A 25,720-nucleotide genomic window follows, 5' to 3' on the forward strand; every position below is an offset into this window, starting at 1 on the left:
CGAAAGAGTAATTCCAGTCTTTCTACCTTTATTTTACAGAATCCAGTGCCTATAACATGACTTCAATCCCTCTTCCTTCTGTCTCTAAGAGCAGCCAGTAGGTGTGGTTACTGAAGGCTAGTGACATCACTTCCAGGAAGTGACCCTGTTTCTGTGTAGCCAGTGGGCATATACAGGATGGGAGGAACTGATCATAGGTTCCCTGCTCAGTGTTCTCTCATCAATAAGGATGCAATGTGCATCTTCATTCATGAGAAACTGAATAAAAAAAATAACCATTCACACTGGACACAGGAGGGCTGGGAGCTCCAGTGTACATATAAAGTATAGCTCTGTAGGGCTTTGAATCACGAATACCACAGGGGGAACTGCCAGAGTACCTGGAAGTGCTCTGGGGTCTCAGCTCACAGTAAACAATGATCACTATGCACTAAGTCCACATTATTCAGCCTTGTAGCGTGAGTGCAACGCATGACAGGCAGAGAACTCCACATGATCCAACATTGTAGTAACACAAAGGCTGCAGTATAATGCACTGGATCACTCCCTGAAGTGTGTATGTCATGTGTTGGTGTATACATTGGTGTGTGTGTCATGTGTTGGTGTATACATTGTAGTGCATGTGTCATGTGTTGGTGTATATATTTTATTGTGTGTGTCATCTGTTGGTGTATATATTGTAGTGTGTGTGTCATGTGTTGGTGTATACACTGCAATGAGCATTACAGCCTTACAATAACTGCTCTATCTTTCTCAGCTCTAAGCAAAAAGAGGCTTGGAAGAGAGGAGCTGCTGCAAAGTCTGCAGAAGGCTGGGAGGGATGGGGCAGTGCTGTGCAGGACAGGGGCGCGTTTACTAAAAGCTAGGCTGGATTTTTCACACAGAGACTGACAACCTTTTTAGGAAGTGCCTGAGAGCTGCCAAATTCAGCTCAGCAGGCAAACCATGGTCTGTGAAGAACAGGAAATAGCCGATTGTCTGGCTCAGATTACACTTCCTAAGCTAGATAATCAGCTAGCATGAAAATGAATAATATCAAAGTTAAACATATTTAACATACTAATCATAAACAAGTTTTCAATTTTGACTGGAATTCCAATTTAATTACAGCCTTTAATCTGTTGGGATATGTCACTATTAACTTTGCGCATCTAGACTTAACAATATTTGCCCACTCTTTTTTTCAGAACTGCACAGGTTCAGTTAAATTTGATGGTGACCGTTTGTCAACTACAGTCTTCAAGTCATTCCCCAATGGGGTTTAAGTCTGGGCTCCGATTAGGCCATGCAAGGACATTCACCTTTTTCTCCTTCAACCACTGTGTGGTCATTTTTGCTGTGTGCTTTGGGTTATTCTCATGTCGGAAGGTAAACCTTCTTCCCACTGAGAGCTTTCTGGCTGAGGGCAGCAGATGTTCCTCAAGAACGTAATGGTACTTTGTCCATCCTTTTTCCTTCTATCCTGACAAGTGCACCAGTCTCTGCTGCAGAGAAACACCCCATAACAGAATCTTACCACCTCCATGCTTTACTGTAGGAATGGTGTTATTTGGATGGTGAGCTGTATTGGGTTTCCACCAGACATTGTTTGGTGTTGAGGCCAAATATTTCAATTTTAGTCTCATCTGCAAAGCTCAGTTGTGACTGCATGTGGTCTTTCTTGAGCAGTGGCTTTTTTTTCTTGCAACCCTCCAATACAAGCCAGAATTTGTGATATTGTTGTCACATGCACACAATTCCACTCTTTTAAATTCTTGCAGCTGCTTCAGAGTTGCTGTAGGCCTCTTGGTAGCCTCTTTGGCCAGTTTTCTCCTGGCTCTTTCATCCAGTTTGGAACAACGTCATGATCCAAGAAGGGTCTGTACTGTACCAAATACCTTCCACATCTTTTTTTTTTTTATTAGGCCCCTTTCAGGTGGGGCAGATCCATTTTGATGGACTCTGCTTGCTCAGCCGGGGTCACTCCACTAATCCCCGCTGAGCAGGTGGATAACAGGTCTGTCTCCACTCACTGGGCAGTCCCACTCTCCTCTATGGGGAGAGCAGATGAAAACGGACAGCCTTTCCATTTTCATCTGATCCCATCAGATCTGACCCACTGGACGGATGGCGAGCGTCTGTTTTCAGCGGATCTTGTCGGATCTGATGCCATGTGGGTGTCAGCGCATAGAGGAGAATGGGTGGCCGATCGGTCTGATCGTGTGAAAGGGGCCTTAATAATTTTTTTTTTTAATCTAATACATACATACAACCACACAAAACAGTTGGCATAGAAAAAAAGGGCACAAGTTCCAAGAGTAGAGTAGCTGTTCCCATGAAATGCATACTCATACTTCGATATTTGGTGCTGTAGGAAAATAATTTAAACAAGATTTCATACATGCCAAGCTATAACAGGTGTAGATACCTTACACAACTGATATGTAGGTACGAGCTAAGATCAAAATATACAGCAAGAATCAGCAAGTGGGCCCCTACAGTCATAACTAAAACCAAACCTACTGTTAACAGTATATTTAAAAAAACTGATAGGTCTACCCATTTTATTTGCAAGCAGAACATACAAACATCTATCCTAAATCTACCTAAATAAGCATACCCGAAACAACCTCATAAGCCTTGCGCAGAGACCAGGGCTGTTGGAGCTAACCCTGGGACCTGTAACAAGGGGTCCCAGAATTATTTAAATTTAAAAGGGGTGCCTCAGGGTTTCAGAATATGTCTTTGAGCAATGTAGTACTGTCTTGGGTGCGCCACTGCTCAAAAGTAGGAAGGAGAAGCACTATCCATTTCAACAGGATGTATTTACGAGCCAGGAACAGCAGGCAAGAAATCCCAGTCCGGGCATGGGACGTAAATATTTTTTCATCAAGAAAACCCAGGATACAGGTCAGGGGGTCATTTTGAAGGGATACATGAAAAGCAAGGTTAATGACTGAAATTATTTTGTTCTAGTAGCGCACAAGTTTGGGGCATCTCCAGAACACATTAGGTGGTCAGCCGGAGTACCCCACATCTGGGGTACTCCGGCTGACCACCTACATCCGCAGTCTGGGTTCTCGCTACAGCACCGCTTAAATTTGATATCCGATGAATAACAAAGCATTGTGAACATCACTGGGTAGGGGAGATGGAGACTAAAGGAACCTGTTCCAAAATGGACTGCCATGTTTCGCCATCTATTGTCAGGAGATCTGATGACAAATCCCTTCTGCAACGAACATGCACCCTTTCGTGAAAACAATGCGCCAAGGACCTGAAGATATAAGGCTTTTTACCATTTTTAACATTAGCTATTAGATCAATTATTGGGGTGCCTATCTGTTTGAGAGACACGGAGCTAGCCTGAATATAAAGTGTGTGGTGAAGCTGGAGGTATTGAAAAAAGCTGGAGGAAGGGATACCAAACTCATCCTGTAAATCTCAAAAGGATTTAAGATGGTCATGAGTATACAGTTGGTAGAGAAAAGGGATACCCCAATTATACCAGCCGGTAAATCCCTGCAGCTTTCCAAGCTACTCCAACCTTCCCTGCTCTCAAACTGGATGAAACCTAGAAACACCATTATATCCCACGATCCTGTGCCTTTCATCCCAAACCTTAGTCATAAGGATTAGGGTCAGGTATTGACATCCATTCCAAAACAACCCTGCCTCCAGTTGTGCTAACAGGTGATATTTAGATCTGGACAATAAAATAGCTTGATTGGGATTGTGGATGTCAATGGCTCCCCAGCCAGAAAAATATTGTAACTGGGATGCCAAAAAATAAGGTCTAGCAGAGGGGAAAGCCGGTCCGCCATCATCTTTAGGCAGTTGTAAAATGGGGAGGCGAATTCTAGGTTGTTTTCCCTTCCAAATCAGAATACGGAATAGGGAATCTATCTTTTTAAACCACCGTTGCGTAACCCATATGGGGGAGTTGTGTAAAATAGTTAGCAATTGGGGGGCCCAAATCATTTTAACTAGGTTCGCTCTACCAACAACCGATAGAGGGCGTTTAACCAAATGCTTTCGTTTTAAATTAGTCTAGTAAAGGTTGTAGGTTATATTTCAGATAGTTTAAATACCTGGGAGTCTGGGTTTATCCTGATGTGCGAGACAAAGAATTTTTATTTGCTGTGCACAGGGTGGGAAGCCCAACTGTTGATTATCTAATGGGAGGAGCACTGACTTATTCCAATTAATTATAAATCCTGAAAAGGACCCAAAAAGTAGTAATAAGAGACATGAGGGAGGAGAGGAATTTGTTAGAATCTCCTCAAAATAATACTGTGTTGTCCGCATTTAAGGCTAGTTTGTCTTCCGTCAGTCCCCGCTTGAAGCCAATAATGGTACTGGATTGGCGAATTGCCGCTGCCAAAGGTTCAACCGCTAGGGCAAATAGAAGAGGGGACAAAGGGCACCCTTGACACGTTCCTCTATGGAGAGAAAAAGACTCAGACTTAGAACCATTATTCAGCATAGAGGCCTGAGGGCGAGAGTAAAGTAGCTAATGAACCTGGTTCTTACACCAAAGCATTCTAAAACCTCCCATAAATACGGCTATTCCACACTGTTGAATGCTTTGGCAGCGCCTAGTGTCAGAATGACCCAATTACCCACATTTTTTGAAGGAACTTGCTGATTAAAAAATTGCCTACGAATGTTAATAGATATTGATCTGGTAGGAAAAAAGCCTGACTGGCCAGTACGCACCAGCCACTGCATCACCATATTAAAGCGGTAGTATACTCCGCCATTAAACTTTTACCTACAGGTAAGCCTATAATAAGGCTTACCTGTAGGTAAAATTAATATCTCCTAAACCTGCAAGGTTTAGGAGATATTTGCCCTGCATGCAGCCGCTGACACCAGCGGCGCATGCACTCTGAAAGTCCGGCGGACCTTCAGAGCTCTTTTCCGTCTCTTGCGAAAAGTAAACTCCCGCACGAATGCGTGGGAGTGACGTCATCGCGGCTCTGGCCACTCACAGCGCGGAGCCGCCGAACCCGGAAGAGATGCCGAGGGAACATGACAGCTCCCTCAGCGCTGTCCGGGCGACCGTGTCGGGGCTTCGTTTTAAGGTAAGTATTTCATAATGAGCTAGTATGCGATGCATACTAGCTCATTGTGCCTTTGTCCTGCAGGTTTTTTTTTTTTATGTTTGTTTTTTTTTGTTGTGAGGATACAAGTCTGTTGGCCAGTACTTTTGCCAGGAGTTTGACACCTGAGTTTAGCAAACAGATGGGACAGTATGGGTCAGGATGCAAACAATCTTTGCCAGTTTTCGGAATTACTATGATGCCAGCCATATTCTTAGAATCGGGAAGATAACTGGATTCGTAGGCTAAATCCAGGACCACTAACAGTCCTGGTAGGGGAATATCTCTATACTGTTTGTAGATCTCCGATGGAAGGCCGTCTACACCCCAGGCTTTATTATTAGAAGCTTCAGCCACAGCCTTGCTCAGCTCTTCTAGCATAATGGCAGAAATAAGGAACCTTCTATTAGCCCTATGAAGACTAGGGAGGTGTCAGGATGTCAGGAAACCAGACCACACAGGGATTCAGGGAAAATAAGGCAGTTTATTGGAGCAAGAAAGAAGGATTGGGAAAACAAGGATTTTGGGCACAATGCATCAATAAAATCAATTTTTATTTTGAACTCAGATAAAATCAAAAACCATACAGAAAGACATGTATTGAATAAAAAGGACCTGTAAATAGGTCCATAAGGTGATATATAAACGGTTAGCAGTAAATTAAATCACAATTTTCATACAGAATAATGTAAGAGGTGTTACAATTTATACCATCAAAATACTTCACATCAGGAGATTCCTGTTGACTGATGCCCAAAGACACAAAGTGCCGTCCAACCGGGTCAACTGATGTCGTATTCAAACATTCACCATATTGTGTTTAATATTTGCTCAAGCAAATTTGAGCAAATACTAAACACAATATGGCGAATGTTTGAATACGACATCAGTTGACCCGGTTGGACGGCACTTCGTGTCTTTGGGCATCCGTCAACAGGAATCTCCTGATGTAAAGTATTTTGATCGTATAAATTGTAACACCTCTTACATTATTCTGTATGAAAATTGTGATTTCATTTACTGCTAACCGTTTATATATCACCTTATGGACCTATTTACAGGTCCTTTTTATTCAATACATGTCTTTCTGTATGGTTTTTGATTTTATCTGAGTTGAAAAAAAAAATTGATTTTATTGATACATTGTGCCCAAAATCCTTGTTTTCCCAATCCTTCTTTCTTGAATAATTATTAAGGATGTGGCACCATCTAAAATACATCATATGTGCCCAGAATGCTGCTATCTGAAGGCATATTTTTTCAATAGTTTATTTGAGCAAACAACAAAGGCACAGCAAGAGTGGCAAGCGAGAGGAGGAACAAGCTGGGGTCAAGTCCAGAAGCGGGTACTCATCCAAACCGGGGTGGAGTCCAGAAGAGGGTAGTCTGCCAATGCCGGGTCATCTGCCGATGCGGGGTCGAGAGCCAGAAGATTCATCAGCCAGGCCAGGTCATGCACGGAGGAACACAGAAAACAGAAGGCTGCTAGCAGAGATGCACCTTGGAGCACAAACGCAAGGATGGGGACTGCAACCCATCAGGTGACTGATATAATCAGGTGTGCAGCATCATCACTGTGCGACACCCAAGCAGCAGGAAAGTGATGATGCAATCATGAGTTTATAAGAGGCAGCAGTTTGCACATGTCCAAGATGGCTGCCAACAGGAGGGCAAGGTAAGACCTTGACAGGGGGTCCAGGAGTGCAAGTAATTGTTGAGGTGCATATATCACCTTTTTGTCATATAGATTACTATAAAAAGCCTTAAAGGTGTCTAAGATTTCCTCTGGGTTTTGAGTAGTCGCACCTAAAGCTGTACTAATAGAGGCATTATGATTTGTTGGGGATTGAGAGCTAGCTACCACTGCTAGTAAATGATCAGCGTTTTCACGATCAGCAAAATATTGACAACAGTGAAAAATTATTACTTTCTGCTCTTTCATGCAGCTTCTGCTTATATATCAACTGAGCATCCTTTCATGAGCAGGGGGATTAAGGGGTGGGATTGGATACAAAAGGTAGCCTCAGTTCTGTGCACCTCATTTGACAAAAAGCTCTCCTAATCCCTGCATGTTTTCTTGAATTGACTAATCTCTTTTTTCAAGAGCCCCCTCAAATATGCCATTATAGCATCCCACACAAAAAATAGCAAGGATGACCCTTTGTTAGTACAAACAAATTCAGCCAGGGACTATTTATTAGTATCTCCACAGTATTCGACAGGGAGTATTTGTAACCAAAAGGGGCTAACTTTCCAGAATGTTCACTTGCGAAAAAGAGATAGGTGTAACTTAAAGACTAAAGGTGAAATATCAGATAAACCCCTGGCCTGATAAAAAAATATCGGTCATCTGCAACACCAAAGAGTCTGTACCTAGGGCCATATCAATTCTGTAAAGTGTTTGATATGTGCTGGAACAACAGGAGTATTGAGAAACATGGGGATTGGGGGATTACGCACACGCCATACAGTTTCTCACAAAAGTGAGTACATCCCTCACATTTTTGTAAATAAAAGTAGTGAGTGTACAACTTGTATAACAGTGCAAGTTTGCTGTCCCCTCCAAATACCTCAACACACTGCCAATTAATGTCTTAATCACTGGCAACAAAAAATGAGTCCACCCCTAAATTAAAATGTCCAAATTGGGCCCAAAGTGTCTTGGGCATAGAGTTCACTAGTGCTTCGTAGGTTGCCACTGGAGTCCTCTTCCACTCCTCCATGTTGACATCACGAAGCTGGTGGATGTTGGAGACCTTGCGCTCTTCCCCCTTCCATTTGAGGATGCCCCACAGATGCTCAATAGGGTTTAGGTCTGGAGACATGCTTGACCAGTCCATCACCTTGACCCTCAGCTTCTTTAGCAAGGCAGTGGTCTTCTTGGAGGTGTGTTTGGGGTCATTATGTTGGAATAGTGCCTTGCGGCCCAGTCTCCTGAAGGGAGGGGATTATGCTCTGCTTCAGTATATCACAGTACATGTTGGCATTCATGGTTCCCTCAATGAACTGTAGCTCCATGGACCATGACACTCCCACCACGCTTGACTGTAGGAAAGACACACTTGTCTTTGTACTCCTCACCTGGTGGCCGCCACACATGCTTGACACCATCTGAACCAAATAAGTTTATCTTGGGTCTCATCCGACCACAGGACATGGTTCCAGTAATCCATGTCCTTAGTCTTCTTGTCTTCAGAAAACTGTTTGCCGGCTTTCTTGTGCATCATTTTTTGAAGAGGCTTCCTTCTGGGACGACAGCCATACAGACCAATTTGATGCAGTTTGCGGCGTATGGTCAGAGCACTGAATGGCTGACTCCCCACCCCTTCGGCCTCTGCAGCAATACTGGCAGCACTCCTACGTCTATCTCCCAAAGACAACCTCTGGATATGACGCCGAGCAGGTGCCTTTAACTTCTTTGGTCGACCATGGTGAGGCCTGTTGAGTGGAACCTGTCCTGCTAAACTGCTGTATGATCTTGGCCACTGTACTGCCGCTCAGTTTCAGGGTTTTGGCAATCTTCTTATAGCCTAGGCCATCTTTATGTAGAGCAACCATTCTTTTTTCAGATCCTCAGAGTTCCTTGCCATGAGGTGCCATGTTGAACTTCCAGTGACCAGGATGAAAGAGTGAGAGCGATAACACCAAATTTAACACACCTGCTCCCCCATTCACACCTGAGACCTTGTAACACTAACGAGTCACATGACACCGGGGAGGGAAAATTTCTAATTGGGCCCAATTTGGACATTTTGCCTTACAGGTGTACTCACTTTTGTTGCCAGCGGTTTAGACATTAATGGCTGTGTGTTTAGTTATTTTGAGGGGACAGCAAATTTACACTGTTATACAAGCTGTACACTCACTACTTTACATTGTAGCAAAGTGTCATTTCTTTAGTGTTGTCACATGAAAAGATATAATAAAATATTTACAAAAATGTGAGGGGTGTACTCACTTTTGTGAGATACTGTATATTCCTAAGGCCTATATCTGCTATCTGATGGAAAAATGGTGTCTCAGATGTAGTACTCAGAAAACCTATCGCCAGAAAGGGAACCCCAAGTAATGTAGCCATTACCTGTGTTACCTCACTGTATCTTACACATCCTAATAGACTTTACTGTGCTTCTAGGCATTGATAAAGCCTTTGAAATCTTTTATATCCATCTCCTGACTTGTGCCTGTTCATAACTTTATCCCTTTTGACAGTGCCTTGCCACCCATAGTTTATCGTTTGCTTCGGTTTCCACTACTAGGGACTGAAATGCTCCAGTGAAGCTAATCAAAATGACCACAGCTCAAAGTCACATGGCTTTGTGTGCCATTGAGAAGGGGGGTAGCTACACCTGATTGAGTTAACAAGTTATTTTTGGGAGGGGGTGGGGTGTGTGCTTATGATTTTGATTTTTTTTCTGACATGTTGGTGTAATATCTTTCACTTGAATGTTAAAAGTTGCACTGAGTAAATACAGTTGGATAAAACAAAAAGTGACTGTCTTCATTTCAAGGGGAGAGATTATTTTATACACCCACTGTATGCTGTGAGGATTTCTCACATGTTTTAAATATCTCATTGGGAGATTGATTGCCAGGCCACCTCATTTTCATCCTGGAACCTTCCTTCCTTGGATCTTAAAAGTTGGGAGTGCAAGGCTTTGGCCTTCACCAGTTGGTCTTCCCTTTTGTAACCGTTTTTTGTCCAAGGGTTCCCTTAAGGATCTATGCTCCTGGAGATTTGTTGGTATGTTTTTTCCTCATCAAGTAATTATGTTTCCATCTGCTGCTGCATGTTTTTGGTTTCACAGCCTCTTGCTTGTTAAGGCTCAGTGTTCCATTAAATGGAATTGCTTCCCTTGTTTTTGATCTGTCCTGGTCTTGAGCATCAGGTTGTTGGCAACTTCCCCTGTCTTGCAGGGAAAGGGAGTAGGGGGGTTTTACCTCTCACTTGGTCAGATACTGATGTTGGCGATTCAGGTAGCCCTGAGTTTCCAGTCCCTCCATTGGACCATTTTTGGACAGTTTCAAAAGTCCTGTGTCCCTCAATGGATGAGAAAGAAAATAGGATTTCTATACTTATCCTAAAATATATTTCTTTGATTTCATATAGGAACACAGGTCCCACTTGTATGTTTTTTTCTTTGCCCTTGGCTCTGTATGTTGTGGAAGGAAGGGTTATTCAGGAACTGGATTATAATTTTTCCTTTTGTCAGGATCACAATATCGGGACATTATAACCCAACTGCTTCTAAATTCCTGATTGCCTTAACAGACTCCAAGAAATAGGTTTTACAGTAAGTACAAAGATCCTATTTTTAAAAATATTTTCTCTTTTTGCAACTCACATAAATACAATTCTTAGGTTCTATGCATTTATGTCATAAATGTTAAAAAAAAAAAAAAAAAGATTCCGGCCCTTCAGCAACGTCATTTCTGGTTTGAGTGGAACGCACGCGGGAAGTGCGCACGCCGCTGTGCTTTACACAAACACGGAATTTAATGCCTCCAGGGTGCCTCCATTCTAAATACTTATTATGAAAGGCGAATATACTTCTGTTATATTGTAAGTGCAATGTATTTACTTAATAAACCAAGAATGTATTACACTATGTGAAATCTTTTCTGTCTTCCATACCATAAGTGACGGCCATTAGGATACGCCAGGAAGCACCATCCCTATACTTACCAGATAAAGCTCCTTAGACCCACATGCAGTACTGCTAAGTGGTCCACACTGTCTGGTAAGCGGATTCACATTGGGGTGTGGAACACAGTGTATTGCATGAGAGTCACAGATCGGCACGGATTTACTGATATAAGAGCACATTTCAGTGACTTTCACTGGATACATGCTTGTTGGATTTTTTGAACTTTTACGTTTTTTTTTTGTTTTTATAGACTTATGGGAATAAGGACCCCATTCCGTTAGTTGATTAGAGATATCTGTATATTTTGTTCATACATGAAGTATTTGTTATGAAATTTATCGTCTCGACACTTTTCACTCACCATTGGTGTGCTTAAAGGGATATACACATATATATGTATATTATATACACATTGGTGAGTTTAAAAGAGTTTAAAAGGGATATATACATGTATAAGTATATATATATATATATATATATATATATATATATATATAATAAAAGAGTTTAAAAGGGATATATACATGTATAAGTATATATATATATATATATATATACACATACACAGTGGGTACAGAAAGTATTCAGACCCCCTTAAATTTTTCACTCTTGTTATATTGCAGCCATTTGCTAAAATCATTTAAGTTCATTCTTCTTCCTCGTGAATGTACACATAGCACCCCATACGGACAGAAAAACACAGAATTGTTGACATTGTTGCAGATTTATTAAAAAAGAAAAACTGAAATATCACATGGTCCTAAGTATTCAGACCCTTTGCTCAGTATTTAGTAGAAGCCCCCTTTTGATCTAATACAGCCAGGAGTCTTTTTGGGAAAGATGCAACAAGTCTTTCACACCTGTATTTGGGGATCCTCTGCCATTCCTCCTTGCAGATCCTCTCCAGTTCTGTCAGGTTGGATGGTAAACGTTGGTGGACAGCCATTTTTAGGTCTCTCCAGAGATGCTCAATTGGGTTTAAGTCAGGGCACTGGCTGGGCCATTCAAGAACAGTCACGGAGTTGTTGTGAAGCCACTCCTTCGCTATTTTAGCTGTGTGCTTAGGGTCATTGTCTTGTTGGAAGGTAAACCTTCGGCCCAGTCTGAGGTCCAGAGCACTCTGGAGAAGGTTTTTGTCCAGGATATCCCTGTACTTGGCCGCATTCATCTTTCCCTCGATTGCAACCAGTCGTCCGCTCCCTGCAGCTGAAAAACACCCCCACAGCATGATGCTGCCACCACCATGCTTCACTGTTGGGACTGTATTGGACAGGTGATGAGCAATGCCTGGTTTTCTCCACACATACCGCTTAGAATTAAGGCCAAAAAGTTCTATTTTGGTCTCATCAGACCAGAGAATCTTATTTCTCACCATCTTGGAGTCCTTCAGGTGTTTTTTAGCAAACTCCATGCGGGCTTTCATGTGTCTTACACTGAGGAGAGGCTTCCGTCGGGCCACTCTGCCATAAAGCCCCGACTGGTGGAGGGCTGCAGTGATGGTTGACTTTCTACAACTTTCTCCCATCTCCTGACTGCAACTCTGGAGCTCAGCCATAGTGATCTTTGGGTTCTTCTTTACCTCTCTCACCAAGGCTCTTCTCCCCCGATAGCTCAGTTTGGCCGGACGGCCAGCTCTAGGAAGGGTTCTGGTCGTCCCAAACATCTTCCATTTGAGGATTATGGAGGCCACTGTGCTCTTAGGAACCTTAAGTGCAGCAGAAATCTTTTTGTAACCTTGGCCAGATCTGTGCCTTGCCACAATTCTGTCTCTGAGCTCTTCAGGCAGTTCCTTTGACCTCATGATTCTCATTTGCTCTGACATGCATTGTGATCTGGAAGGTCTTATATAGACAGGTGTGTGGCTTTCCTAATCAAGTCCAATCAGTATAATCAAACACAGCTGGACTCAAATGAAGGTGTAGAACCATCTCAAGGATGATCAGAAGAAATGGAAAGCACCTGAGTTAAATATATGAGTGTCACAGCAAAGGGTCTGAATACTTATGACCATGTGATATTTCAGTTTTTCTTTTTTAATAAATCTGCAACAATGTCAACAATTCTGTGTTTTTCTGTCAGTATGGGGTGCTATGTGTACATTCATGAGGAAGAAGAATGAACCTAAATGATTTTAGCAAATGACTGCAATATAACAAAGAGTGAAAAATTTAAGGGGGTCTGAATACTTTCCGTACCCACTGTGTATATATATATATATATATATATATATATATATATATATATACATACATACATATACATATACATACACACACACATTATACACACACATTTTTTTGAGTTAATACTTCACTGTTTTTGCGCTGTGGTATTTGCTTTGTTTGATGTTAAAAAATGGCTAATTGAAAAATGGAACTAGAAATAATGTCTGCTAATACAGGACATCTACAAATAATTAATTCAATATTTTCCATTCATTTTTAATTTCTTACCTTTCTTTTGGATCATAGCTTCTATTAATTTATCTTCTTCTTCTTCCCTAAAAAAGGAAAGTATGTAAATATGGAGGATCAGGCGACTAGGTTTATGTTTTCATTCTTTATTATTGACAGCATTTGGATATAACCTGTGTCATGGCACTCTCCCTCGCTCCACCTGGCTCTCTGTGTTAGACACCCTGCTCTCCTTAAAGCTTAGGCTGAGTGTCTCCAGTGCACCTGTGCCTTCTTAAGCTGGCCATACATTCATCAGTTTATTTTGGTCAGTCAATGGACTGATTTTAGGAAACTGGATGACGTCCCTCACCCACACATTTGAAGTGGATGAGGAAATCCTTGCTGGTTTACCATTGCATTTTTTTTAAACTTGATTTGATTGCAAGTATTGCATGCAAAGAAAGGGGCATTCAGATATCATGAATTCTATCACATAAATAATATGAATAACGATGGTAACAGCTTTCAGAGAATTCCAAGAATACAGGATGCATTAATTAAATAACCCACTGTACTCAAATTAATGTATGCATAAATTATAGCAGAAGAAGAAAAAAATGGATTTTTGTAAAATCTTACCGTAAAATCCTTTTCTCTTAGCTCATTGACAGACGTAGTCCTCGGTGATACACCACCTTCGGGTTATGTTGCCTCCACAGGAGCAGGACTAGACAGGAAATTAAAAAGCTCTGGCCACACCCCAGGGGCAGTCCCAGAGGGTATATCCTCTCTCTCTCTGCCTCAGCAAATCAGTTATGTGAAAAAGCAGTCTTTAGAGATTTTAACCCAACTCAAAAAAACAGAGGGGCGGGGACTACGTCTGTCAATGAGCTAAGAGAAAAGGATTTTACGGTAAGATTTTACAAAAATCCATTTTTCTCTAGCGCTCATTGACAGACGTAGTCCTCGGTGATACACCACCTTCGGGACGTCCCAGAGCAGTATCACAACTGAGGGGTGGGAAAATGGAAATCAAATCCCAATCTAGAAGGCCCAACCGGTGCCAACTAGAAGTTTACAATGCTCATCCTTAATGATGAGACTCAACAAAAAAAGAGAAAACAATTTTTTTTTTTTTTTTTTTCAAACAGAAAAAAACCCTCGAGGTAGACCACCGGTCTCCTCAAATTGCGGCCTGCAAAACCTTGCGGCCAAATGAGGCATCCGCCGATGCCGTCACATCAATTTTATAGAATTTTGTAAAGGTATGTACTGACGACCAGGTGGCCGCCTTACATACCTGGACCACTGACGCCTGATGGCGAAAGGCCCAGGAAGTACTGAGCGCTCGAGTGGAGTGCGCCCTAACAGGGAACGGAGGACTCTGACCCTTAATAGAATAAGCCTGTACCACCGTTTGTCTAATCCATTTGGCAATGGTCGCGGCAGATGCAGGCAAACCCTTTCTGGGGCCATCCGTGATCACAAAAAGTGAATCCGTCTTACGGAATGATTCCGTAGCTTTCAGGTATACCCTGATTGCCCGAACCACATCTAAGGAATGCAACGCATGTTCCCGATGATGCTTGGGCTGAGGACACAAGGAAGGTAGTACAATATCTTCATTCAGATGAAAATCTGAAACCACCTTGGGAAGAAAAGATGGCTTAGGATGAAGTACTACCTTATCCCTATGAATCACTAGGTATGGGGACTGGCATGATAATGCAGCCAGTTCTGACACCCTGCGAGCAGAAGTAATAGCCACCAAGAAGGCCACTTTCTGGGATAAAGTAAGCCAGGGAATCTCCCTGATGTTTTCAAAAGGAGGTTTCTGTAGAACCGACAAAACCAAATTAAGATCCCAAGGCGGTAAGGGCGCGCGGACTGGAAGAGCCAGGTGCCGCACCCCCTGGATGAAATTCCGCACCAAGGATTTGGTAGCTAAAGGCTTCTGAAAGAAGATTGCTAATGCTGAAACTTGACCCTTGATGGTGCTCAAGGCTAGCTTCTGCTCAACCCCTTGTTGCAAAAAGGCCAATATTCGAGACACCGAATAGGTACATGGAGGAAATCCTAAAGATTCGCACCACGCAATATAAGTTTTACATGTGTGATAATAAACTTTGCTGGAAGTCGCTTTCCTTGCTTTAATAAGGGTAGGAATGACTGAAGCTGACAAACCTCTGTCCTTCAGTACTTGGGTCTCAATGGCCAGGCCATTAAACCCAGCGACTGTAAAGCATGATGGTAAATTGGTCCTTGAGACCACAGACACTCCCTGAGACGAAGTTCCCACGGAACGTCTACGACTAACATGTCCAAGTCGGCCAGGCCGGCTTGAGGAGGCCAGCCTAGAATTTCTAGGACCACTGGCGCTGATTGGGTCTGAACCAGGCGTCCCTAGAGGTATCTGGCCCCGACCATCCGAGAAAGTCTGGTCGTTTTCTGTTCCCACACATTTATCAGATACCTGATAGTTATCAGGAAAGGTGATCTTTTCTGGTTGAACCTAAGGGACCGAAGTCACCCGACTAGAGGCTACTTGGCCTATCTGGTCAACCAGATCCGATTCCTGTGAGGTATCGGGACTAATCTTAGGAAAGGGTAAAGGAAAAGATCTATTCAGGGAACGGTAATTACCGCTTCCTGTAGTACTTAAATGTTGGAAGGGAAGAATCGCACCGGTAGTAGTGGTTGATGCTCGATCTAATGTCCTGAATACCGGTGAAAACGTCCCCCACCCTGAAACCGGGTGGGGGCGCACCTTCAGGCTGTGTACTCCTTTGCTTCGGGTTTGGCTGGGTTGGTCCTTTGCTTGTCCGACCAGCCCTTCTTGAACCCTCCTGGAGGAGTCTTGCCTTTCCCGCTAGTACCAGCCGGGCGCCCTTTATGGGCGGTAAAGAAAGGTCCTCGCTTGTTGCGAGGTCCCTTAGCTTTAGCAGCCTGTGGCAAAAAAGTGCTCTTGCCCCCAGTGGCATCCTTAATGATTTCATCTAGGTTGGCCCCAAATAGACGATTCCCCTGAAAGGGGAGATTTGTCAAGGTCTTCTTGGAACCTAGGTCAGCTGACCAGCATTTTAACCACAGCACACGTCTGAGGATCACCGCTGTCTTAGATGCATGCCCTAATAAGGGAGTAGTGTCCAAGGCTGCGTCACAGATAAACTGTAGCCCTTGTATAATCTGTTCCATCAAATCAGATGTCTCCTGGGGAATATCTTTTCCCCTAAGATCTTGGCGTACCATTTTCGCCCATTCCGTAAGTGTCTGGGAAACTAGACCAATAACAATTACTGGTCTAAAAGCTGACCCTATCAGAGAGAAGATGGTGCGGGACTCTGCTTCCATCTTTCGATCCACCGGATCCTTAAAGGACGAAGTGTCCTCCACTGGAATAACCGTGGCTTTATTCAGCCTGGAAATAGGCGGATCCACGACTGGTGGTACCGTCCATTTCTTAATGATGGATTCCTCAAACGGATAGCGTCTAGCAATACGCTTGGAAATAGTAAAGGTACGTTTAGAATGCTCCCATTCTCCTTTAATCTGATTACCGAAACATTTAGGTACAGGAAAAGCCTTCATCGTCTTGATGGGCTTATTAGTACCAAAGGGAATCTCTGTTTCAGTTGCCTCTGCCGGTAAAGCCTCAAGTTTTAAGGTTTCCTGCACTGCCACAACTAGTGCATCCACCAATGCTTCTTCCTGAATAATAGCAGGAGAAGAAGCGTCCTCCTCACTGTCTGAGGGGGCTTTACCTGGGATAACAGCCCTTGCAGAGGAACCTGCAACTGCCGTGACCACCTCTGAATCTGAGTCAGAGGTGTCAGATGGTATAGGGGTAGGCGGGGGTCGCTTCCTTGACCCCCGTCCCTGACAGGCCGCCTCCACCCGAGCCACCATAGACTCCAAAATTGCTGTAAATGACTCTATACTCTGTGCACCGGCGGGTCCCGTGGCCCCCTCGAGGGAAACAGGTGGGGGAATATGTGTGGCAGGGTCCATGATAACTCCAGTTACTTCCTGGAAAATATAATTCAAAAATAAAACTTTTTTTTTTTTTTTTTTTCGACCCCCAGCGCCACAAAAGCCCCTTAGTGTTACCTGCTAGGGATCCCTATCGATCGAGAGAGAGAGAGAGATAGACCCCCAGGCTCACCACTTGATGCTCAGAGTTTAACTGCAACAGGTTACAGCGCTGTCTTAACAAACAGGAAGTCTTTTGGCTGGCTGCCCAGATAGAAAGGAGGCGGCTCCGCCCCTCTGTACGCCTTCCGGCGCCTCCCCCAAGCTCCACGAGGTGTTTGGATCACCTCAAACATGGCCGCCCCCATGCTGGAGACACGAGGCTACGCCAAAATGGCGGCTCGTGCGATCCAGCAAAAAAAATGGCGGCGGCCCGTACTGAATAGCGGTGTGCTGCAGGGCACACAACACTCTCACTGCATGGGGATATGGCGTGGTTGGCGGTACCGGCCCTGGCGGACCGCATGGCCGTTCGGGAGGCCTGCTAATAGCTGGAGATCTGATTAGGAAGGCAGTCTACATGTCCGTGGCTTCTGACTGGTAGGTAGCTTATTCTTAACCCATAAGATTCCCAGAATGCCACAGATTACATCTTTAAAACATGTATACAATTAGATTGTTAGCTCCCAAACCAAGCCTCCTGGCTTTTTGCACACATAAAATCACACTCAAAGTAGGAGGATCTGTGTCATGTTGTAGGATAGAAAGGGACTCTATCTTACCATACAGAGAGGGGCCCGCGTTCACCACAAAACCCGTCAGGGGGAAAGGGGGAACATACTACTCACCATACCGGAACCAGGCGGGCACCAACTCCTGACAGTACCCCTCTCCACCGGGGCGGGAGGGCTGTCGACCGATACGGACGCCGTGACTCATGGTCTTTGGCGTTTCAGCGAGACGTTTAACTCGCGTGGACAGTCCTTTAATGGGACTTTGTCGCGGCCGACCCAGCGCGGAGCTATGGCCTGCACGCGCTCGTAGGCTGAACTGGGGTGACCACCGGATCTCAACATCCAGCCCGTCGCCCAGTTCAGCTTTCTTGCTTGAAGATCTCACAGGAACACTGGAAAAAAAAAAAAGCTGTCTAAAAAAATCCTTTAAGAAAAAATTCTTGCCAGGACCTAAGATCCCAGCAAGGTATCTAGGTCCTTACTCCTAACTAGACAGAAAATAACTGATTTGCTGAGGCAGAGAGAGAGAGGATATACCCTCTGGGACTGCCCCTGGGGTGTGGCCAGAGCTTTTTAATTTCCTGTCTAGTCCTGCTCCTGTGGAGGCAACATAACCCGAAGGTGGTGTATCACCGAGGACTACGTCTGTCAATGAGCGCTAGAGAAAATGGATTTTTGTCTTACCGTAAAATCCTTTTCTCTAATGTTCATTGACGGACACAGCTCCAGATCTTCTTGACTCTTGGGTTTATGCTGCCCCCTACAGGAGTAGGATAGGCAGAAAAAAGATTGACTACGCCTATATGGCAGTCCTAGGGAGTATACTCCCACTTCCTGCTATAGGTCTTCAGTTTTGTAACAAGCAGCGTCAGAAGAACAATAAACCCAACTCAATAGAGGGGCGGGTGCTGTGTCCGTCAATGAACATCAGAGAAAAGAATTTTACGGTAAGACAAAAATCCAGTTTTCTCTTTCGTTCATTGACGGACACAGCTCCAGATCTTCTTGACCCATGGGACATCCCAAAGCAGTGTCAACATGAGGGGTGGGGAAAAACACAGCATAAATGCACTTCCCAAAGGCTAAACATAGCCAACCAGGTAAAATAGGAGCTCAACCAGGAACAACTGGAGCTCACCTGACAAAAACAAAAAAAACACCCTCAAAGAGGAAAACCTTGCTGCCAAAAGAAGCATCCCCAGATGGCAACACATTTACCTTATAAAATTTTGTGAAAGTGTGCACAGACAAGCAGGTGGCCGCCTTGCAAACCTGCACTACTGACGTCTGATGACGGAAGGCCCAAGAGGTACTAAGCACCCTCGTAGAATGCACCTTAGCAGGGATTGGAGGATCCTTACCCTGAATGGAATAGGCCTGTACCACAGTCTGCCTGATCCATCTAGAAATGGTTGCAGCAGACGCGACCAGCTCCTTATGGGGTCCATCCGTAAGGACAAATGGAGAATCAGATTTTCGGAATGACTCAGCCGCCGCCAGGTACACTCTGATTGCCCGAACTACATCCAAGGAATGTAAGGTAATCTCTTTAGGATGCTTAGGCTTAGGACACAAGGAAGGCAACACAATGTCTTCATTTAAATGGAAACCAGACACAACTTTAAGAAGGAACGACTGGCAGGGGCGAAGCACCACTCTGTCTCTGTGAACCACCAGATAGGGTGAGCGACAAGACAATGCAGCCAACTCCAACATCCTGTGCACAGAAGTAATTGTCACAGAAGGTAGCCTTCTTGGTGGCTGACGAAGCAGCGAAACCTCATAAATATTTTCAAAAGGCAGTTTCTGAAAAACCGACAGAACCAAATTGAGGTCCCACGGAGATAACGGAGAGCTCATTGGGCGAGCCAGGTGGCAAACCCCCTGAGCAAAGCTGTGAACCAAGGAAATCGTGGCCAACGGGCGCTGAAAGAAAATCGCCAGGGTCAAAAACTGGCCTTTGATGGTACCCAAGGCCAAACGCTGATCTACACCTCTTTGGGGAAACTCCAAAACACGAGACACTGATCATAGTTGGATTCACCGATTCAGGCACCCCTCTATCCTTCAGCACCTGGCTTTCAACAACCAAGCCATTAAAGCCAACGACTAAAAAAGCAGGATGGAAGATCGGTCCTTGAGCTAACAGATCTTCTCTGAGAGGGAATTTCCAAGGGACATCGGCGACCAGCCGAACTAGGTCTGCATACCAGGACCTGCGAAGTCAGTCCAGAGCCCCTCGATTCTTCGCAGGAGGCTTGGCAAAAAAGTTAATGGAGGAAATTAGTACATCAGACGATACTGGCCCCAAGGAGCCACCAAAACGTCTGTGGCATCGGCCAGAGGATCCTGAAACCTTGCTACAAACCTCTGCACCTTCTTTTAGAGAGGCCAACAGGTCCACATGGGGAGTCCCCCACCGGAAACACAGTCGATGCAACACCTCCTGTTGGAGAGACCATTCTCCCTGATCCAATGTCTGCCGAGGTCTGAGGTAGTCCGCCTGCCATTTTTCTACGCCTGGAATATGCACAGCAGAGATGGCTGGAACAAACTGTTCTGCCCACCTTAGAATGCTGGCTACTTTCCCGGGCTGCTAGGACACTTTTGGTGCCCCCTTGATGTTTGACATATACCACGGCTGTGGCATTGTCCAACTGAATCCTTACCAGACGCCCCTGCAGACGAACCATCCATTGGGTCAGGCAAAGCCTGATCGCCCAAATTTCCAGGATATTGATTGGCAGGCTGGACTCCTTTAAAGTCCAAACCCCCGAGCACAATCTGTGCCCAGGACACCTCCCCACCCGGATAGGCTGGCATCAGTAGTGACCACCGTCCAGTACAGGCAGAGAAAGGATTTTCCCTGTCGAAGCACTGGAGAGCGGAGCCACCATATCAGGGATCCCCTCGTACCCCGGCTCAACAGGATCAGATTGTTTAGAGACTGTGGGTTCTTGATCCATTTGGCAAGAATCTCCTTTCTGGTATGGAACTGAGAAAACAAAACTGCCTCGAAGGTGGAGACCATCAAGCCCAGCACTTGCATACCAGTCCTGAGGGAAGACCGCTGGCTGGACAACAGGACCTGTATCGCATCCTGCAACTTCTGGAGTTTTACCTACGGAAGAAACAACCGGGCTGAGGCCTGTGTCCAGGATCAGGCCCAGATAGTCCAGCTTGGTGGACGGGACCAGAACAGATTTTTGGAAATTCAGTTTCCATTCAAACTCTTGCAGAGTTTGCACTGAAATGTCCAGACCGCCTTTTAAGGCATTAGGAGACTCTGCTCACAGACGGAGGTCGTCCAAGTACCCTAGCATCGCAATCCCCTTCTGCTAACACCCGGGGCCAACACTTTTGTGAACACCCGAGGAGCTGAGGCGAGACCAAAAGGTAACGCCTCAATCTGATAGTGCTCCTCACCCACGGCAAAATGAAGGAAACTCTGATGCCCGACATATATTGGGATATGAAGATAAGCATCCTTGATATCAATAGAGGCCAGGAAATTCTCTTTGATGAAGGTATGCCACCACCATGCGAATAGACTCCAATCAAAATTTCTGAACTCGCACAAAGCAGTTCAATGCTTTGAGGTCCAGAATTGGACGGACCTTGCCTTCCTTCCTGGGAACAGTAAATAGGTTTGAATAAAACCCCTGAAAGCGTTCCGATTCCAGAACCGGTACAATGACCCCCTGTGAAAACAGGTTCTGTACTACCCCAAGAAGACCTCCTAGGCGATCTGGGGCCAAACGCAGGTTGGAAGGAAAGAACCTTGCCGGAGGCAAGGACCGGAACTCGATCTTGTAACCGGACTGAATCAACTTGTGGACCCATTTTTCTTGAATCAAGGAGGTCCACAGATCCGGAAAGAAGCAAAGACGTCCCCCCATCCCAGATACTGGTGAGGGCACCCCTTCAGGAAGAAGTGGGAATGTCTGCGGTCCTGGAGGAACCCGCTCTTGACTTACCAAGCCAGGGCCTCTTGGAACCCTCTGCGGGGTTACGGGCGGATTTTGATCCCTGGTCCTTAGATCCCAAAGGACGAAAGGGATGATGAGCCAAGAAGAAAGAGCAACGTTTGCGACGAGAGTCTTTGTTCCTGGTAGTCTGTGAAAGCAGAGTACTCTTAACTCCAGTGAGACCCTTAATGACCTCTTCCATGAAAGCTCCGAACAAGCGGTCTCCTAAAATATTGAGATCAGTCAAGACTTTCTTGGAAGCCTGGTCCGCAGACCGGTATTTCAGCCATATCATACGGCGAAGAGTCACCGCTGCCAAGAACACCCTGCAGGCTAAAGGGGCCACATCCAGAGAGGCATCACAGATATACTTGCAACTCCTGGATCAACTGTTCCGCCAGGTCAGGAAGGGACTGTCCCCCTTCAAAATCCTGGCGCAGGAGCTTAGCCCATTCCATTAAGGTCTGGGAAACCAAGGTTATGGCAAACACTGGTCTCAGAATGGAACCGGCCATGGTAAAAAGGTATTGAACCAACGATTCAGCTCTCTTGTCAAAAGGGTCCTTAAAGGACAGAGTCCTCCAATGGGAGAAGGGTGGCTTTATTCAACCTGGAAACCTGTGAGTCCATCACCGGTGGCACTGTCAGCTTCTTTCACAGGGACTCTACAAAAGGATACCTTCTAGCGAAGGGCTTAGGGACCGCGACAGTGTATTTGGGAGAAAGGGAAACACCTTTGCCATTTTTGAGGCTCTGTGGGTACCAAATTGCACCTGTGCAGCCGACGCAGCAGTAGCTGTGTCCTCGAATTTCAAAGTTTCCCGCACTGATACAATCAGCACATCCACTAGCGCCTTTTCATGCGCGGCTGTAGTAGAAGAGGATTCATCCTCACTATCAAAGCACTCAGGGTGCATGGACACAGACCCATTAGAGCAACTCTTGTCTGTCTTGTCTGCTGCAGCAAAATCAACCTCAGAATCTGAGGAGACAGAGGATGCAGGTGAAGGAGGAGGACGATTTTTGCTTGTCCTATTTTGGAGGGCCATATCTATCTTGGACACCAGTGAGTGCAGAACCGCTGTCAAAGCAGCGCACCAATTACCACTATAACAGAAAGAGGGGGCCTTATAGCACCCACAGGGACTCACCACCCCCTCCTCAGATGCAGAGCCAGAGAGCCAGGCTGCATGCTGTGCGGCAATCAAAGAGAAAGAGGAAGTTCAGGAACTGCCACTACAGGCCCACCGCCAATTCACCGCTGCATAGGCTTCAAAAACACGGCCACCGTGTGTGCCCTCCCAAACCCCCCCCCCCCCCCAGCCACCAGCACCAGCTTGACACCCCCAAACAGAAAAATAGGTACGGGGAGGGGGGAGCTAGGCGTGGGTGAGTGGAGGGTGAGGGACCGAGATAGTGAGGGGGAGCGACATGAGGGAAGGAAAGGCACTCGGGGGTCGGGAGGGGCCCCTGTCCACCCTGAAAAACCACCAGAAGGGAGGGAGGAAACTACTCACCACACCTTGGGACCGGGCGGGCACTGCTCCAGGCAGACCACCCCACCATCTTGGAATGGGGGTGCTGCAGGCCAGAGGCATGCTGCGACTCAGGTCGTAACCAGGGTTATGCGTCCTCGCAAGGCACTTAAAACTCGCCCATAGGCGTAGTCAAACTTTTTTCCGCCTAGTGTCCTACTCCTCAGCATAAACTCAAGGGTCAACAAGATCTGGAGCGGTGTCCCTCAATGAACAAAAGAAATGGGATTTTTGACTTCAAAATCCATTTCTCTTTCATTCATTGACGGACACAGCTCCTTAGATTCTTGACCAGTGGGTAATACTGCCCCATACAGGAGTAGGACACTAGGCAGAAAAAAGAACTGGACTACGCCTATGGGCAGTCCCAGGAGGTATATGTGTATATGTGCTATAGGTACTCAGTTTTGTTACAAGTAGTGTCAGAAGTATTACAACTTCATAGAGGGGCAGCTGTTGTGTCTGTCAATGAACATCAGAGAAATGGATTTTACGGTAAGTCAAAAATCCCATTTTCTCTTTCATTCATTGACAGACGCAGCTCCTTAGATTCTTGACCAGTGGGATGTCCCAAAGCAGTGTCAAACATGAAGGGAACAACAAAATAAATTCCCAAGGCTAAACCATAGCCAACCAGCTAACGAGCGCGACAAAAACAACTGGAGTCCACTTAAAACATTACTCCCCCAAAGAGGGAACAAACCCTCTAAACAGCAGCCTGCAAAACTTTGCGGCTAAATGAAGCATCCACAGATGCCAACACATCTTTTCTCATTATATTTTTTAAAAGTTTGCAGCGACGACCAAGTGTCCGCCTTGCAAACCTGTGTCACTGACGCCAGATGACAGAAGGCCCAAGAAGCACTGAGCGCCCGAGTAGAGTGCGCCTTTACAGGGCAAGGAGGAACCTGGGCCTTGGTTGAAAATCTAAATGGTTGCAGAAGAAGCGGGCAGTCCTTTTCGAGGAGACATGCCATGTCTCTTCTGCAATAACAAACTGCCTGCTCACAGTCTTCTATTGCATGCACAGCTCAGTGTGCATTCCTGCCACATGTTGGCTGTGCCGGAATGACTGAGCCCCATGCACAATATTACATCATTCCCCCCACCAGGCAAAAACCTAGCACCCAGAAGTATCCAGAGAAAAGAGAACAGCGGTCAGTAAAACAAGTTACAGCCATAACACTGAAAGGTAAAGGAAAGTATCTTTGGGTAATTAATAAAAGACCATATAGATGAGTTCTTGCTGGAAAAAAATATTCTAAGCAACAAAATAATGGGGTGGGCAACTACATGGCAGATGAGGTTTATTGTTGAAAAATGTAAAGTAATGCACTTGGGCGTCAGAAACACGAAAGCGAGCTACTCACTAGGGGGGACGACCTCTGGGTGAATCCAAGATGGAAAAGGACCTGGGGGTACTAGTGGACAACAAGCTTGGCAGTGGCATGTAATGCCAAGCCGCTGCAAGCAAAGCCAACAAAATACTGGCATATACATAAAAGGGGATTCACTCCAGAAATAAAGAGATTATTCTCCCACTCTGCAAGACTCTGGTCCGGCCACATCTGGAGTATTCCGTCCAGTTCTGGGCACCGGTCCTCAAAAGGGATGTGCTGGAGAGTCCAGAGAAGGGCAACAAAAATAATTAGGGGAATGGAGGACATCAGCTATGAGGAAAGACTACAGGCATTGAACTTATTCTCTCTGGAGAAGAGATGCTTGAGGGGGGATATGAGATCAATGTACAAATACTATACTGGTGATGACCCTAGCATAGGGAACAAACTATTCAGAGAAAGGGAATACAATAAGACACGTGGCCACTCACTAAAAGTAGAGAAAAAACGGTTTAGCCTTGAAATACGTAAAGGGTTCTTTACTGTCAGAGCAGTAAGGATGTGGAATTCTCTTCCACAAGCAGTAGTATCAGCAGGGAGCATCAATATTTTCAAAAACTATTAGACAGGCACCTTAAAGACCACAACATACAGGGGTATACAATGTACAGTTAACAGCAAACACACACACACATCATGGGTTGAACTGGATGGACTGATGTCTTTTTTCAACCTCACAAACTATGTAACTATGTAACAGACAGCATGGATTCATGAAAGACAGAAGTTGGGATACAAACCTGATTTCTTTTTATGAGGAGGTAAGTAAAACCTTGGACAGAGGTGTGGCTGTGGACGTGGTATACTTGGATTTTGCAAAAGCGTTTGACACAGTTCCCCACACATGGCTAATGTGTAAGGCAAAGTCTACAGGCTTGGAAAGATCAGTTTGTAAATGGATAGAAAATTGGCTAAAAGATAGAATTCCGAGAGTAGTGGTTAATGATTCTTACTCTGAGTCTAAGGTTATCAGTGGTGTACCCCAA

The 25,720-nt window shown here is 45.1% G+C and overlaps 1 protein-coding gene across 4 annotated transcripts in view; it reads right to left on the reverse strand.

The window, feature by feature from the left end:
- MICALL1 (MICAL like 1) overlaps positions 1–25,720 on the reverse strand; it is a 211,254-nt gene that overhangs the window by 5,896 nt on the left and 179,638 nt on the right. For all 4 annotated transcript variants that reach the window (XM_082265216.1, XM_082265215.1, XM_082265214.1 and 1 more), the window contains one exon: positions 13,186–13,232. In XM_082265216.1, coding sequence (XP_082121342.1) covers positions 13,186–13,232 — 47 coding nt within the window. The remainder of the gene's footprint in view (positions 1–13,185; positions 13,233–25,720) is intronic.

The sequence above is a fragment of the Pelophylax lessonae genome (assembly GCF_965119305.1).
Source record: "Pelophylax lessonae genome assembly, chromosome: 8".
In the NCBI taxonomy this organism is placed as follows: domain Eukaryota; kingdom Metazoa; phylum Chordata; class Amphibia; order Anura; family Ranidae; genus Pelophylax; species Pelophylax lessonae.